Source organism: Haliotis cracherodii, unplaced genomic scaffold (assembly GCF_022045235.1).
Source record: "Haliotis cracherodii isolate W230 unplaced genomic scaffold, xgHalCrac1.p SCAF_5, whole genome shotgun sequence".
NCBI lineage: Eukaryota > Metazoa > Mollusca > Gastropoda > Lepetellida > Haliotidae > Haliotis > Haliotis cracherodii.
The window spans coordinates 47,991,576-48,009,048 of NW_027266308.1; the positions used below are offsets into that span (position 1 = coordinate 47,991,576).

The 17,473-nt window shown below is 37.4% G+C and overlaps 1 protein-coding gene across 1 annotated transcript; it reads left to right on the forward strand.

Annotated features, from left to right (window-relative positions):
- The first annotated feature begins 156 nt into the window (after positions 1–156).
- Positions 157–9,245, forward strand: LOC139442670 (heat shock protein HSP 90-beta-like). The gene is made up of 9 exons (XM_071223533.1): positions 157–265; positions 2,229–2,772; positions 3,014–3,234; positions 3,387–3,611; positions 3,879–4,235; positions 4,409–4,556; positions 4,837–5,105; positions 5,760–6,093; positions 7,397–9,245. The coding sequence occupies exons 2-9, from the start codon at positions 2,229–2,231 to the stop codon at positions 7,507–7,509; spliced, it is 2,211 nt and encodes a 736-aa protein (XP_071079634.1). The 5' UTR covers positions 157–265; the 3' UTR covers positions 7,510–9,245.
- The last annotated feature ends 8,228 nt before the right edge of the window (positions 9,246–17,473 follow it).

The following is a 17,473-nucleotide window of genomic DNA, read 5'->3' on the forward strand; positions in this document are numbered from 1 at the left end:
ACAACGTTTTTATTCAGACATGAAGCAAGTATTCAGTGTTCGGGTGTCTTGACACAGTCTTGCTGAGATATACGAAACACGTGCAATCGAATGACCTATGTGTGTCAAAATGAGCAACGAATAACATATATCCCTGAACATGGACGTTTCGCCTCAACACAACATCGCCTAGAACATTCTCTCAACTGTCGATAAAGACTCCACACCGACATTCAAGCCACACGAATACCGATAGAGGGGAAGGAGGGAAGTATCTTTATTCAAAGTAAGTATACGATGCAATACCTACATAATGATCATTGGTGACAAATAACAAATATCTTTTACCGTTTAACTGTAATTATGACGTTACACTCAAGGGATTATCAAAATGCGTATACTTCTGATTAGCAGGTATACCCGAGTCATCATGAGCTGATAATAATTATATGTTATGTTTAGGTATGAGCTGCGTTTTAGTCAAATGTCAATACTTTCAATTAAATGTCATTTTGCGAAGTGAAATGTTAGTCTTTATTTCGTCAAGAGTATGATTGATCAAGGAAGTATACTGTACTACCCACCTGGCTGGATTGTTCTGGAAAGATCAGTGGGTATGGTACAGAGAGAACCGGTCAAAGTGAAACTAGGTGTTGTGCTACGAGTATTTTTGTGGAGTAAGGGGCAGGTTTTATCAAATAATCATCTCAATTTGCTGTAATCGTGTGTGAATGCGTTCACAGAGAAATACAAACATTCACCTCACTTCATTTCTCAACTGCTAACATTGGAACTTTATGTTTGATACAAGCCACATATAGTTTAGGGTCATATTGCCTGCCAGGTCCTGATATTGAATTTGAAGGTCACTGATAATGAAACATGAGAAGGATTTGTTCTCTGATAGCTAGATAAAGCAGATTGTAAAAACGGGACTGGACTTCGCCTGCAGTTGCGTTTTGTGTGACATGTCATTGATATTGTATTAAGAATATTTTTTTATTGCCTACGGGGATGTTTTTGGCACGCTTGTTACTTATGTGACATACCTGTGAACATCCGGGTTCACTGACATTGGTCTTCAGCAACCCATGCTTGTGTCGACTATGCTTGTCCTAAGAGGTGACTAATGGGATCGGGTCGCCAGACTTAGTTGATGCGGGTCATCGTATCCAGACACGATTATTTACAGACCGCCGTCATATAGTTGGAATATTTCTGAGTGTGGCGTTAAACAACAAACAAACAAACAAATTGTAGGTATGTGTTGTGCACTATCGATGTCAGTTGTATGAAATCAGTAATAAAGCACTATGAGCTACTCATCTTTCTTTGTGCAGGCATGCAAATTTTGTGCCTGTTTATGTCTGATATTCTGAAATATGTGTGTTTAGTAAATGGTGTTTTATTAGGAACATACACTGTCTCCAGCACGACCTTGTGACAGTACTTCCCTAAAACCTTTACACTGACTATTATTGAAAGGTGTCATGCTAACAACATTTGTTTGTTTGTTGTTGAATGCTGCACTCATCAATATTCCAGCTATACAAGGATTGCCTGTAAATAATCGAGTCTGGACCAGTGATTGACATCATGAGCATCGATCTAAGCAATTGGGTTACAATGACATGCATCAACCGAGTCATCAAGTCTGACCAGTGATCCCATAAGTCGCCCCTTATGACAAGCATGGGTTGCTGAAGATCCGTTCTAACCCGGATCTTCCTGGGTATGCTAGCTGAAACACCAGGTGTTTAGCCATCACCGGGCAAAGTGTTGTTTAAATGCTGTAGTGGTATATTGGTGACTGAGATATCCTCTTGGGCCCTGTTCCACAGAGCGATCTTAACGGTAAGATGATCGTTACTCCCGTACTTTAACATAGGCTTACGACAGTCGTAGCGCTAAGATTGCTTTGTGGAACGGGTCCCTGGGCCCCGTTCCACAAAGCAATCATAGTGCTATGACTGTTGTAAGCCTATGTTAAACAATGGGAGTAACGATGATCTCAGGCCTAATACCGCTTTCTGGAACAGGGCCCAGGGCCCCATTCTACAGAGAAATCATAGCGTTAGGGATGCTGTTGGTCAGTGTTAGAGTATGGGAATTTGGATCAACTCAGCAGCTTTGTTTATTTGGCTCGCTGTGAAATAGTATCAGCTGGATCTGATTTGTGAAGGAAGAATGAGTTGCAATGCTTCATGTAAGAAGAATCCTGTACAAGGTTTGGGTTTTTCTATTTCTAGATGCCAGAACCTCAAGAAGCAGCCCCAGGAGAACCTCAGGAAGCCCAGATGGAAGAGGCTGAGGTTGAGACCTTTGCCTTCCAGGCAGAAATTGCCCAACTGATGAGCTTGATCATCAACACTTTCTACTCCAACAAGGAAATTTTCCTGAGAGAACTGATTTCCAACTGCTCTGATGCTTTGGACAAGATTCGTTATGAATCTCTCACAGACCCATCTAAACTAGATGCTTGCAAAGACCTCCATATCAGAATTGTTCCAGACAAAGAACTTAAAACAATTACAATCGAGGACAGCGGTATTGGTATGACCAAAGCCGATCTTGTCAACAATCTTGGTACCATTGCCAAGTCTGGAACAAAGGCTTTCATGGAGGCCCTGCAGGCAGGTGCTGATATCTCTATGATTGGACAGTTTGGTGTGGGTTTCTACTCAGCCTACCTTGTTGCAGAGAGGGTGGTTGTCCAGACAAAACACAATGATGATGAACAGTACATCTGGGAGTCGTCAGCTGGAGGGTCTTTCACCATCAAAAATTCAAATGGTAAGCGTTTGGAAACTGATTACTAGAAAGTTAGATGTTAATGTTAAAGGAATTAACATTAAAATATTTCCATGTCCCTAAAATTTAAACTTTTAAGCTGCAAATTCATTAGTTTTTCATCCAATAATTTGTTATCAACAGTTGTGGTTACATGTAGCATGTCGTCAAGTAAAGAAAGACGGCAGTGATTTTATTTGTAAGTTAAAATGGATTTCTTATGTTTTCCCCTGTTATTGTTCAGATCCCACCCTGCAACGGGGAACCCGCATCACCCTTTACATGAAGGAAGACCAAACCGACTACCTCGAGGAGCGTCGTATTAAGGAGGTTGTGAAGAAGCACTCCCAGTTCATAGGTTACCCAATCAAGCTGATGGTTGAGAAGGAGAGAGACAAGGAGGTGTCTGATGATGAGGAAGAAGAAAAGAAAGAGGACAAGGAGAAGAAAGAGGATGAGGAAGAGGTGGGACCCTGAACTGTTTGACAAATTCAAGTAGTTGCAATAGTTTTTACTAAATTCATGGTGTTGCTGCAGATTAAATTGTTGTCTACTGTGTTGATGTCATTGCCTGTTAGGTGCATTCCTGGATTGATTAAAGTTGCATGTGATTTCAGAATGAGGAGAAACCCAAGGTAGAAGATCTTGATGAAGATGAGGATGAAGACAAAAACAAAGACAAAAAGAAGAAGAAGAAGATCAAGGAAAAATACACAGAAGATGAAGAACTGAACAAGACCAAACCACTGTGGACCAGAAATGCAGATGATATCACACAGGAAGAATATGCAGAGTTCTATAAGTCATTGACAAATGATTGGGAAGACCATCTTGCTGTCAAGGTACATAGGTTATAGAGAACCGAACTGTTGTAAAATATGTCAATACCAGAAAACAACCACTCTTGATTATATATTGAAACAGATTCCATTGGGCGTTTAAGTGAAAATAGCTGGAAAATGATATGAATTATAGCAATGGTTAGTTATAACATTTACATAACCGCAAAAGGGCTTGCCAGTGACATTATGTTGAACAATTTTAGTTAAATTATAAATGTTCATATTAATTTGTTGAGAGGAAATTAATTGTTCCCTTTGTGATTTCAGCACTTTTCAGTGGAAGGACAGCTGGAGTTCCGTGCTTTGCTGTTTCTGCCCAAGCGGGCTCCATTTGACATGTTCGAGAACAAGAAGAAGAAGAATAACATAAAGCTGTATGTGAGACGTGTGTTTATCATGGACAACTGTGAAGATCTCATTCCAGAGTACTTGCACTTTGTGCGTGGTGTTGTAGACTCTGAGGATCTTCCTCTCAACATATCCAGAGAAATGTTGCAACAGAGCAAGATTTTGAAGGTTATCCGTAAGAATCTGGTGAAGAAGTGCATGGAATTGTTTGATGACATCATGGAAGACAAGGACAACTTCAAGAAATTCTATGAACAGTTCAGCAAAAACCTCAAGGTATTCGTTTAAATATACGCATTATTTTAGGTATAGTTGGCAAAAACATTGTATTTAATTGTCGTGTAATTGGGTTTTTAAAAAAGTGCTCCAACTGTAAGCTTGCAGGAGCTCCATAATCTCAATGTGGTACATATTCAGTGGTTGCTAAAATGGTTTATCATTTGATGCAGCTTGGTATCCATGAAGACTCCACCAACAGAAAGAAGCTGTCAGAGCTGCTCAGATACTATACATCCCAGTCAGGGGATGAGGTGACCTCCCTGAAGGACTATGTGTCGCGCATGAAGGAAAACCAGAAGAGCATCTACTACATCACTGGTAAGTCCATGATATTAGTTTTTGCTAGAGTTCATTCTTATCAGTATGGTGAAATAGAAATTCCTGAGTCCATAGAGATTAAGGTTTCTACAGTCCTGGCATGTGAGGTTTGAATAAAGTTATACATGCAGTGATTTTTCTCGGTAACATGTTAAACATTCTAAAAAGATATTTGTGATTTTATGAATGATGTGAGGTTAACAATTTTGAAAGTAATGTAGACACTCCATGTTTTTTGAGCCAGTCTGAAACCCTGTCTTTCATCTTGATCTCTTTCCAGGTGAAAGCAAGGACTCTGTTCAGAACTCTGCCTTTGTTGAGAGAGTGAAGAAGAGGGGATTTGAGGTGATCTACATGACTGACCCTATTGACGAGTACTGTGTCCAGCAGCTGAAAGAGTACGATGGGAAGACCCTGGTGTGTGTCACCAAGGAAGGCCTGGAACTGCCAGAGGATGAGGAAGAAAAGAAGAAACTTGAGGAATCCAAGGCTCAGTTTGAAGGACTGTGCAAGGTCATGAAGGAGATTCTTGACAAGAAAGTAGAAAAGGTTGGTTCTTGATTTTCTTGACCATTTTGAGAGATTATACTTGCATAGTTCCTGCTCGTGTTCACATAGAAAAGACCGTGAAACAAAGAAATCTTTCAAGTTTAATTCTGTCTAGGAAGTCTTGGAAACAAATCTGGTAGCAAACTACTACTATATGTTTATGCAAATAAGTAAATGATTGTGAAGTTGGACAATTTTTGGTATTATAGCTAAAATGGATAGAATTATCATTAAACCGCCCGCATGTTATCGGAGATGAGAGGGCCACTGTAACTTAGTGATGCCCTCATATTGCTTGACGAAGGGCCATTATCATGCCCGTTATTAGTTGACGTCATAGGATAGGGATAGGTGACTTCACGTTCAATAGTGACGTCATCTGGTTTGTTCTAGGACGTTTCCATATTTGTAAAAGTGGGTCATTGACGTTCGTGTTGATTGCTGTAAATGTAAACCGATATTGTCACATGTCAGTACAGCTGGTCAGCCAACATGGAGGATGATTTTGCTGGACATATCATGATATTATGACCAAATTTGAATAAAACCTGCAAGACATTTTGGATAAAGGTCAAAGTCATAAAAAATGAAATGATCTGAAACTCCAGAGATGATGTATTGTATGAGATAGTCATGATTATTTGTCTGTTTTAGGTTGTGGTTTCCAATCGTCTGGTTACCTCCCCTTGCTGTATTGTCACAAGTCAGTATGGGTGGTCAGCCAACATGGAGAGGATCATGAAGGCCCAGGCACTGCGAGATACCAGCACTATGGGCTACATGGCAGCTAAGAAACACTTGGAGATCAATCCTGACCACCCCATCGTCAAGACACTGAAGGAAAAAGCTGATGCTGACAAGAACGACAAGGCAGTGAAAGATCTGTGCATGCTGCTGTTTGAAACCTCTCTCCTTGCCTCCGGCTTCTCCTTGGAAGACCCAACATCACATGCCAACAGGATACACAGGATGATCAAGCTGGGTCTTGGTAAGTTCTCAATCTCTATATCAGTGTGTGTTTAAATATAATGAGGGAGCATCACTATAGAGGTGTCCAAAGTGGGAATTTGGTCTGCAGCATCCTATGCTTGGTTTCAAGAGCTGACTAGTGAGGTCTGTTCCAAAGCGTGACTTATCAATTGGTTTATGGAAAACAACAAATCACCACCACCCTATATACTGTAAATCTTGAAATTAATGCAAGTGTGAATTAAATGTGTTAAAAGCGGGTTGTTTTTGCTCGCATTTACTATACTATGTCTCCATAATGACTATCAACACTATTTCACACTTCGGATAGCGGAAATACAAACTTGAATATAAGCACAAACAACTTTTTATTCCACATCATGGTTTATTGAGCAGTTGTAAAAAGTATGTAACAATGTTATTCAAAGAAAAGAGATTACACAAAGGGCATCCAGTGAGTTATCACTGCTGATTAATTTCAAGATTTACTGTAATTTTTAAACGCTGACACACAATCAGCCAGATAAAAGAATGACACAACCAGCAAGGTTTAAAAATTACAGTAAATCTTGAAATTAATGCATCTCCAAATTAATGTGACTGCTGGCCCCTGGCCAAAAATGTGACTCAATATTAATGCAGTCCCTTCCCCAGTGGAATGATACATATCCTTACCTTAATCCTACCTTAGTCCAATCAGACTGGGTACTTCATTGGTTGTGTTGTTGGCCACTGGTGTGCCTTGCCTATAAGTGATTGTTTATAGACCAACATGACATTGCTGTGAAATTGTTTACTGCACTATTAAACAACATTCCCTGTCATGAAGTAGAAGTATTTTGAGAGTGTGTCGTAACTGTTGTTACACATTGGTCAATGGACCAACCTTTTAATGTCCTGGGATTTTGTTTGAGACAGGATATTTTTTCAGTCCGCATTTAAAGACATCCAGATTTTTTGGGTCAAACCTGCAGACAAATTATTACTATCCAGCATTTTCCATCTTTCCAAGGACGTTAGTCCAGCCAAAATATAACTCCATAATTGCAGGCTAGTTTGGCAAGGGTGGAAACTGGACTTTTATAGTCAGTTAACTCCCTTGCCTTGGGAAGATGGCATTTTCGGACGACCCCATGGTTAAACATCTGTGTGTAGATGTCTCAAACTTATCCCACACAGGAGTATCTGAAATTAAATATGTTCACAATCTCAAAAGATGGTCGCTGGCATGGAATAGCATTATATACTTGGAATAGCAGGTAATTTTCTTTAATTGGCATCATATTCTTTGTCTTTGACATGTTTAATTCTTGTATTTCCAGGAATTGATGAAGATGATATCCCAACTGAACCTACAGCTGAATCTGGCACAGATGAGATGCCACCACTTGAAGGTGATGAAGATGATGCCTCCAGGATGGAGGAAGTTGACTGAGCTACGTTACAGCAGCTCCGCCATCTTTCTTATCAGAATACGTTTCATATGTTGATGTAAGCATTCTAAGCTGTCTTTGTTGTCATATTTATGTGTCAACTGTAGGAGTGAGTTTGCCATCGTTTTTATTCTTCAAGATTTAACTTTTTTACATGATGCTAAAAGATGCAGTCTTGTATCTTTATGCTTTGGACATCAGCTCTACACCAGCAGAAAATGTTCCATGCATTTAATGTTTGTTACGTTTTGGTATGACACTTTTTGACGTAAGAAAATGGGAGTCCTGCACCTTCATGACTGAGTGACTCTCGAGGGTCATGTAAGGTTGTGCTGTTCGATAGATATATTGTTTATTGTAGAACATATATATTGCATAACAATTTGCATGCTTTCTTTGCTAATGCTTATGCAGCTCAATGTGATTAATTTGAATGTGGTTCTTTCATACAGTATTACATAGTGATTGCAACATCAGTCCTTGGAAATAGTGAGTGAGTATGGTTTTACGCTGCTTTTAGCAATATTCCAGCAATATCACGGCGGTCCTTGGAAATAAATGACATTTGATATTACTATAGTAACCATTCATATATCTGTCAGTTTACACAGGGCTATAAGTACCCACCATCCCCAGGGTGAAAACAAAAGCATCTACTCCCCCAGGAATACAGTACAAGTACCCACTCTGCCCAGCACTGAATGGGTACCCGGTAGAATGAGATGGTAATGTGGCTGTTAACCTACTAGCCCTTCAAAGGCAGATGGGTTGTATACTCCCCAGGGAGCTGAAAATGAAAATCGAGTGCACACTGATCCATTGATGGGGGTAATAATGTAAGTGCTTTGAGCAGGCACCTTGTGTATAGTGTCTAGCACAATATTAGTACACACATTGTGTGAATGGGAAGCAAACATAAGCCTAGTTAGTTACAACATAGTTAATTGGCGATTAAATTACTCACCATTGTCTCTTATGTTATTACTTCATAAATTAATTTTATTTTATGGGCACCAATTTGGTGTTGTACCGTGTAAACACAAAATGGCGATGTGTGCTGGAGTTACGCAGGCGACCAATCATCGTAGAAAAAACAACGCAAGATAAACATATTTTTATTGCAAATATAAGGTTTGTGTGTGCACTTGTGATGTGCTTCTTTCCAGGTCGCTTTATACATGGAGTATAGGATTTTGGGTCGATTTTGAAGGCGTGTACAGGGGGGTGGTCTTATACGTGGAGTCGCCTTATACACAGCAATGTATTGTACCCACTCGCCCTAAGGCTTCAACACCGTTACCTTCCTTCCCAGAGAAAAACAAACAACTATTGGTACCCACTGCCCCCCAAAACTACACCACAACATCCCACTATCAGTGATGCTTGTGTCCGGGGTCTTCTCTAGAGGAGGCATACATTCCATGTATCTCCTCTCCTCTTCAGTATGTAGAGGAGTATGTCTTTATAGGATATTACACAAGCGTCACTTCAATTTCACATACCGGTAGGCCTAGTTGTATCACCATACTGCTGTGTTATGTAAATGATCAGGTAGCTTAGTGCTTTACTTTCCATTCCCATACAGTCTTCATGTATCCTACTTTTTCATATGTCTGTTGCCAATTTCATTTCAATTTTTAATGTTTTGATCATATATGTCTCAGCTTGTGCTTAATCTTACCTGAAGCATGTTGAAAAATGTAAAAGAACATGACAAAATAAAAGCTATGACATGACATTTGGAGATTTGTCTTGATTGTGAAAGGTGAGAAGTGTAATGACCTATGAGTGAGTGATTTGGGTTTAATGCTGCTTTGAACAGTACTTCAGTTACATGACAGAGTGTTAACTCATTGTGGAAGAAAAGGTTACTCAGGTCTTAGATATTTGCCACAATATTCAATGAATTTGCCACAGGTATGGTTAGTTGGTCATACAGATCCTGAAACAAATATATCCAACACAGCTCATGCAAGTCTAGATTACTGCAGTGTCAGAAAATGAAGAAAGTATCTTGGTTCCTTTTTTATATATTTTATAACTATAGTTTAACTTTTTGTTGTTGTAAATTATGTTCATTTCTCAGACTAGATGTTAGTCTGGGTCACAGGTAAAGAATCAAAATCAGCAGATCCTTGCATAATTAGGGGAAGCAACTCTGCACGGCAAATTGTGGCCCTGAGACAACAGGGTGACTGCCCCAAGTTAAGAGTTAATCTAATGCAATTTTAATGTGAATAAAACACACCTGAACATGCCTGCCTTGTTCTCACACAATCATCTTGAGGACACATTGAAATCTCCTTCCTCTGTTGGCTAGTGATCTAAACTAAAACCATTGAAGAGCCACTAGTTTGTTTAGTTAGTTATATATCTGACACACACACATCATAGGAGGTCATGTACAGTGAACCTTATAACCAGCCAACAGAATGTAGGCTTCTAAATTCTTGGCATCCAGAGAAGCATATTTGAAGTATGTATTTCTAAAATGAACGTAAACAGGCAGTTCAAATGGAAAATTAATGAAAATATTTTAGGCACACAACATTACTGAGCATCCTGGTATGTTTACTATCAAGGGAACATTTGTGTTCTGTGTGGTGAAATAAAATGGGGTTTAACGTTGCATTCAAAAGTATTGCAGTTATTGAGTGATGTACATCTTTGTGTTTCTGTGTGTCTGACTTATGCCGGTTTTAGTGCTATTAGCACTGACTGAATGAGTGAGTATGGATTTATGTTGCTTTTAGCAATATTCCAGCAATATCACGGCGGGGGACACCAGAAATGGGCGCTATTAGCACTGAGATGCCATGCCGCAGTTTCACATGGGTACCCCACTCAGACACAGCTACTGACTCTTGAGCCAGTGAAGATCTGGGGTAGACTAGGTCTTCAGCCACCCATGCTTGCCGTAAAAGGCAACTATGCTTGTCTTAAAAGGCGACCAACGGGATCGGGTGGTGAGGTTCGCTTACCTGGTTGATGTATGTCATCGATCCCAATTGCATGGATTGATGTTCATATCAATCACTGGATTGTCTGTTCCAGACTCGATTATTTACAGACCGCCATCATATAGCTGGAATATTGCTGAGTGCGGCATTAAACAACAAACAAACAAACAAAAATCGCATGCATCATTTTGATTGGGCAGTCAAAATTCACCTGACAGGTGAGATCTTGATGGAGGGAGGTGCCAAATTGGAGTGAAAGATATGATTTCAGGCGATTGACATGCTGATAATCTTAAAAAAATAACAATAACCAACTTGTCAACTTCACTCATTTATTGGGAACACAGTACGTCTGCCAGCACCAGGTGTGGGGTGGCTCAAGCAGTGTCCCTTCTCCAGGAATGACTATCACAGGTGAGAGGTCCTCACAATACCAGCCCCGGAATATAACAATACATAATACTGCTAGTTTCAGATACACCTCCAGGGCATCATCGGTACTTCTTCAATTTAACCATGATTTCAGCAGAAACATAACACAATTTCAGCATCGGACACAAAAATCCAGAAGTATTAACAAATTTAACAGAAACATGACACAAATTGAGCATCTGAGACAATTTCAGAATAAACTTGACACAGTTACAGAAGATATGATACAATTTCAGCTTCTGTGAAACAAAACCCAGTGAAACCTTGTGAAGAACAAATCCATGAAGATGTAACCATGGCCGCTTAATATGATATATAATATATTTAGGGTCCATGATGTAACATATGTATTTAATAGAGATCATTTCATAATTCAAAGTCCGCATGATTAGAAAAGAAAGTACATCTTTTGTTTCTTTTTTTTTTTTTTAATAGTTTGACGTTGATCAAATTGGCACAATAATACAAGCTGATTTTGTATGCAGAATACAACTTACAGCTTACTTTTCCTGAAACTGTCCCCATTCCAGATAAGTGCAGTCAGAGTTACCTGCCCTTGTGCACTGAAACTGGGGATACAATGAGGAGACGCAAGTGGTTGCAAATCGTAGTGAAAAGTGACATAGGGAACAGGGAACATTGTGAATGAGGTTGAGACTTTAAACCTGGCTGAAGTATAAAATCCTGGAACAGTTTGGTACTTTAAACTTGTGTGAAAACCAAACACCAGATGACAGATTATACAGTGTTCTTTGCATTCTAGTTTTGTTGTGATTCTACACATCTACCTTCATGGACTTAGCTGATTCTAATAATGGGCTGTATTCCTAGGGTACACATGTTCTAAATAATGAAAAGCACTGGAATATTTCCTGTTTACAATTAAAATAATTACAAATAACCAACTATTCTGTATAAAGTCTCTGTACAGAAACAACATCTAAATTGTTAATTGTAATTTTGTTTAACAAATTCACACAATTTGGGCATAAATTATTAATTCCTATAGCTTTGACTTCAATTCTAATTTCACTACAAACAGATATTTAAAGCTAGAGTTGCCTTAGAACACATTTTAATGGTAAATTAAATGATATCACAGAATTAAATACCAGGTCAATACAACAATCTACTCAAATACTTCAATAAAACAAATCAACATTTCATAAACCAGGCAGACATGACTTCAGATCTCAGTAACCCTCTTACATATCTATAACAAACAGTGGCAATCAAATAATAGAATTTTTTATAAAATTACGGATAAAATACCCTATTGATAACAATTGGAAAAAAAAAAAATTTTAATAGATGAAAGATTAATCCAAATGTGATTAAAACATCTCAAAAAGTTGAATACTAGTATTCATGCAAAACTGTTAACACGATGAGAGATTTCCCAGCATGCCTCTAGTAAAGTGTGGATGTGGCATACCGCTAGTCGGTAATAAGTGTGCTGATTCATTCATTTTTCAAGTCAAGGTTCTATTCAATCATCTACATTTTAGAAATACCTATCTTAGAAAAAGTGAAACACTCCTAAATACATCCTTAACCAATGAGATTCAACACACACTCCTTTCCATTTGACGAGAGAATTTAAAGACCACAGATAACAGAGAACATGCCTGCTGAAATGTGTTCCAGGTTTTCAATCTTATATTCTATTTCCAGTAAAAATTTAAAAAAATTGAAACTGAAGTTTTGATTGAATAATTTAGGTTCATACTTTAACTTCATAATTTACTTCATATCAATTTAATCATATCACTAGACGAGAACATACTCCATCATATTACCACGTTTAAATGTCTCAAAATACTCAACAAGCAAACAAACGAAATGCAACCCAAAATTTGAAAACATATTCAAAAGTTTCTAGAGCTTCCTATGCATTTGGAATATGCCAGGGAAAATATACCTCAGATTTATGTATTATGTTTTATGTTTATATTGGAGACAGACTGCAGCCAGTCTCTCATAACATATGTCATTGAACATTTGAAAAGTACAGAAAATACTCTGAGGTAGGTGATCAACAATATCACAAGGTGCATTCTGTCAGTTAACATGGGTTAACACTGGTCAACCAAAGTTAACTAGGGTTAAAATGGGTTCACCTGGGTCTGCCAGGGATTTTGAACTCAAGCACAGAGCACTGGGCATGTGCTCCGACGTCAAAGCTGAAGAAGCCATCCTTCTGTTCAACTGCCCTCCTGTCAGCCAGTTAATGGCAGACCCCGTGCATCTGCAAATTATAATGCCTTGAAAAATAGTGTTACTCTCACACAGGAATTCACACATTGAGTCAAGATGAGTCTCACATTCAAACTATCATTTCAATAGTCGTTTTCAAGAACTTCAACTCAAATCAAAATAGGTTTATTGTTAACTTTCTGCTTCTTAGCGACTGATAAAACCCCCCACAAAATTTGTCTGGTTTACCAAATAAATATATACTACAGAAAAAAAGGGTTCAGGACCACTTGATTCTTTCATATTACTATTGTTAATCTGGCACGTCATGTCAGCTTGATGACAGATTAACTGTAGCAACATGATAGAATCGGATGGTTCTTATCTTTTTTCCAGTAGTATACCCTAAGTGTATACATTTAACAAAACAACTTCATTAATTATATGTCACAGATTACAAGTCAACATACAGATTTTGGCATAGGGTGTATATTCAATAAATAATCATATTCACCATTTATCACACATTTGCTCTTTTTGGCTGATTCTAATTTTTTCACATTGGACAATTTTTATTTATGGCTGTTTTGGTGTTACATACTGAACAAAGTATGCAGTTATGCTCCATTATCCAGTGTTACCAGATCTCCATTGTATTATTAAATACATGTATACTGTGGACCTATTCGCCAGAAAAGTTTCATTTGGAAGTGACCAACCTGCTACATCTCTCTTGTCACTAACTTATGACAGATTTTCTCATAATGCAAGTGTCATTTAGAATTGTGGGATCAGCAGAATGAGTCCTCAACATATTTAAAAATATTAAAAATCCTATTAGATTGGAGATGTGCTACCCTGGATTATTGAGGATGGAGGTATGTGCCTGAGAATGGCGTACCCTGTTACCACAGTTTAGTAAAATGTTTATATGTAGATTCTGGCATTAGATGTACATGTAAACAGTTTTGACACACTAGTGTTAGGCCAGAATAAATTAACCACCATATGATCATCATCCTGCCTGCCTATCTTAAAGTGAGTGAGTGAGTGAGTTAAAATTATACAGCGCATCAGCATTATTTTAGCCATATCGTGATGAGAACAAGTTTTAATAGCTACGAAGCCGATCTTTAAAAAAACATGGCTCACTTCATATTATGTGTGATTTGTTCGCATCAGCCTCCCATTTGAGGAAATAACTTTTTTCATTTTTCTTAAAAGAACCCACCCACCCCCAAATCTCACTTTACAGGCAAAATGGATGATAATCAAATAATTCATAATGGCCTTATTTGGTGAACATATAGACACAGACATCAGTTCTCCAGTCAGGAAAGATAAATAGTTCATCATTCATTAAACATATTACAATTCACACTGGTCTTGGAGTAAACAGCTGTAAAGTTATATCCTAACTTATGTACATATCTGATATAAAAAAAGTAAAAAATCCAGACAAGTTGTTGTCACCCTATAGTCATCTTCCTGAGGCAAGAGAGTTCACTGACTATAATAAAAGTCCAGTTTCCACCCTTGCCGAGCTAGGCTGGTATTATGGAGTTGAATTTTGGCTTGACTGACGGGTCTATGCATAGTCCAATCAATATCGCGCATCGAAATTAAAATCCGGTTTGTAAAGTGTTGTGCAGATTTTGGTCGATTGCAGGATTTGCAAAGCATGTGCACCACCAACTCGTTGTCAGCAGATATTTTCCGAATCTTTTCATGTTTTTAATCAAGGTACTCACGTGATTGTTGCATTTCGCGATGTAAGACCCGTTTTATCACAATATAGATCTTGATTATTGATCAGATTGTCCTGACCTCCTGTGTGAGGCAAACGCAAGTGATCCGAGAGACGGCATCTGATTGGTCCATAGGAGAGGCTTAGAAGGGACATAACTGGTAATAGCCACTGGTGGCGCTACGATCGAGCCCTGAAATTCCAGCCTAGTTCGACAAGAGTGGAAACTGGACTTTGGGAAGATGCCTTATAGTATTCAAGACCAGTTCAACAACGTGATCTTAGCGCTATGACTGTCGTAAGTCAGTGTTAAAGTATGGAGTAATGATTGTTTGTGTGTTTTGTGGCCCTTGACATTATGAAGATACATTTGCCTTGTTTTGTGTGACACTTATACTGCAAGAAATATCATAGATGTAATATATAGTTTACAAGGATAGTCTCTCTTGAGCGTGTGTTGCTATTAACACTATAATTCCACATTAACAATAATAACATTACTAGAAACCTTGGTAACAGCAAACAAATATTTGTGAAAAACTGACATCATAGTATAAAACATGAATATAGTAAACTGACGATTACCTGACCTGATTGTTTTGGTTGTAAGAAATTTTCTGCAAACTTTACAATCTGTTTAGTGCATGGTCGGTTGATTACACACATGCTTATAAGCTCATAATCAGCTGGTTCGGAACGGCTGCATTTTGGGACAAGTATTCCTATGCAGAGACCATATACCGGTATATGGGATCTGGCTCTAACAACTGACTTACATAATAATTTGTCAGATTTGTTAATGCCTGTGCATCACATGCTTTATGCATGTTGCTACACAACTCATAAAAAATATCAATTCTAAACTTCATTTGACGACAAAAGCAGCATATTTGCCAGCCACCATAAAGGGCGGATCCAGCATTTTTAAAAGGGAGGGGACCAAAATATCAACATTTTAATGTCAATTAATGTCAAAAGTCAATTTTAATGTTAAATGTCTATTACATTTTATACAGTTCTAAAACATCAACCATGGATCCAGTTATCATATGTAGCCATGATGGTGACTCCAATTGAATTAAAATACTATACAACATACATAAGTATTGGTAACCAAGGTCACTAAAATATAGCAATGAATTAAACATTCTTGATTAAGACATGTTTTTTTTTCATATTTGAAACATATAAATTTCATGTTAGATATTGTGACCTATTTTAAAAGCACTTTGAGTTTGCATTGTACATTTTATTGTTCTGTAAATTCACCTTCAGGAAAACAGTATCTCAACGAGCATATGTTTTAAATAAATTATCCATGATTTACGTCATAGAAATTTGTAAAATATACGTCTTTCTACACGATAGAAATGTGTAAAAATAAACAATTTGAGCATGATCTTATCAACACATCATACACAAAATACAACCGATACACATCAGCAGAATGTGTATATGAATAATATTTACATTTATCATTAATCATACGAATAAGGTGTAATACACAAATAGAATAAGCATTCATTCATTCTGTATATTCATCTTCAAAATGGTATTGAATTTGGAACATTAATATACTTGCAACAAGATAACACTGATAAAATAATAAAGTTTTAAAACAATAAAAATATATAATCTTCTCACTGAGTTCATGTGCATGACATCTTTTATTGAAGGCTAAAAAGAATTCCTAATTATTAATGTTAATATCTACTTTTGAAAAAAGAATAGTTATGATATAACATAAATGAATATCATAATTATAACAGGAAGCCATATCAGTGAATTTTTGATTCTCACATATTCATCATGATAATAATCCAAGAAACAAATCACGGCATTTGAATTAACATTCACCAGAAATCACGCTCATTATCAGGGATATAATTATTTACCAAAAAATATTATTTCAACTGACATCAATCAATTTAACACAATAGTCTATCACTATGACTTCCTTGTAATACATCGTAGTACTATAATACTAACTTAGTAATATAAAAAATTAGGACATATCAGCTGAGAATATAACGTAAATAAATACCTTTTTGTTTGCATATGTTTTTAGCAAACAATTAAAAATACTCTGATAAGTCATTCTACACAGTCATTCAGTGTAATCTGAGCATGCACTTACTAGCTTTTAGTTTTGATTGGTTGGTATAGTTATTAAATGTTAAGATTATATATATATATGTACACACACACAAATATTCACAGACCAAGGTGATAGACTTTATGAAAAGGAACTGGCCATCGCTATTTTGCTACCCTTGAAACACAGCACAGATATCCTACAGAAAAGGATTTCATACATACATGCTATCCCACAGATATCATACAGAACAGCCCTGGAAAAACACAGAACAAAATATCAGGTATGAAATCATACAGACAGATAGGATATCACACAGATATGACATCATACAGATCAGGATATAATACAGGTATGACATCATACAGATCAGGATATCACACAGGTATGACATCATACAGATCAGGATATAACACAGGAATGACATACAGAACATGATATCACACAGGTATGACATCATACAGATCAGGATATCACACAGGTATGACATACAGAACAGGATATCACAAATGTATGACATCATACAGATCAGGATA

Excerpts from the sequence above, each read along its gene's own strand:
- LOC139442670 (XM_071223533.1), top strand. The coding sequence starts at position 2,229 with ATGCCAGAACCTCAAGAAGCAGCCCCAGGAGAACCTCAGGAAGCCCAG. Across the intron at positions 4,236-4,408 it reads AGTTCAGCAAAAACCTCAAG|CTTGGTATCCATGAAGACTC; the intron begins GTATTCGTTTAA and ends CATTTGATGCAG. Across the intron at positions 5,106-5,759 it reads TTGACAAGAAAGTAGAAAAG|GTTGTGGTTTCCAATCGTCT; the intron begins GTTGGTTCTTGA and ends TGTCTGTTTTAG.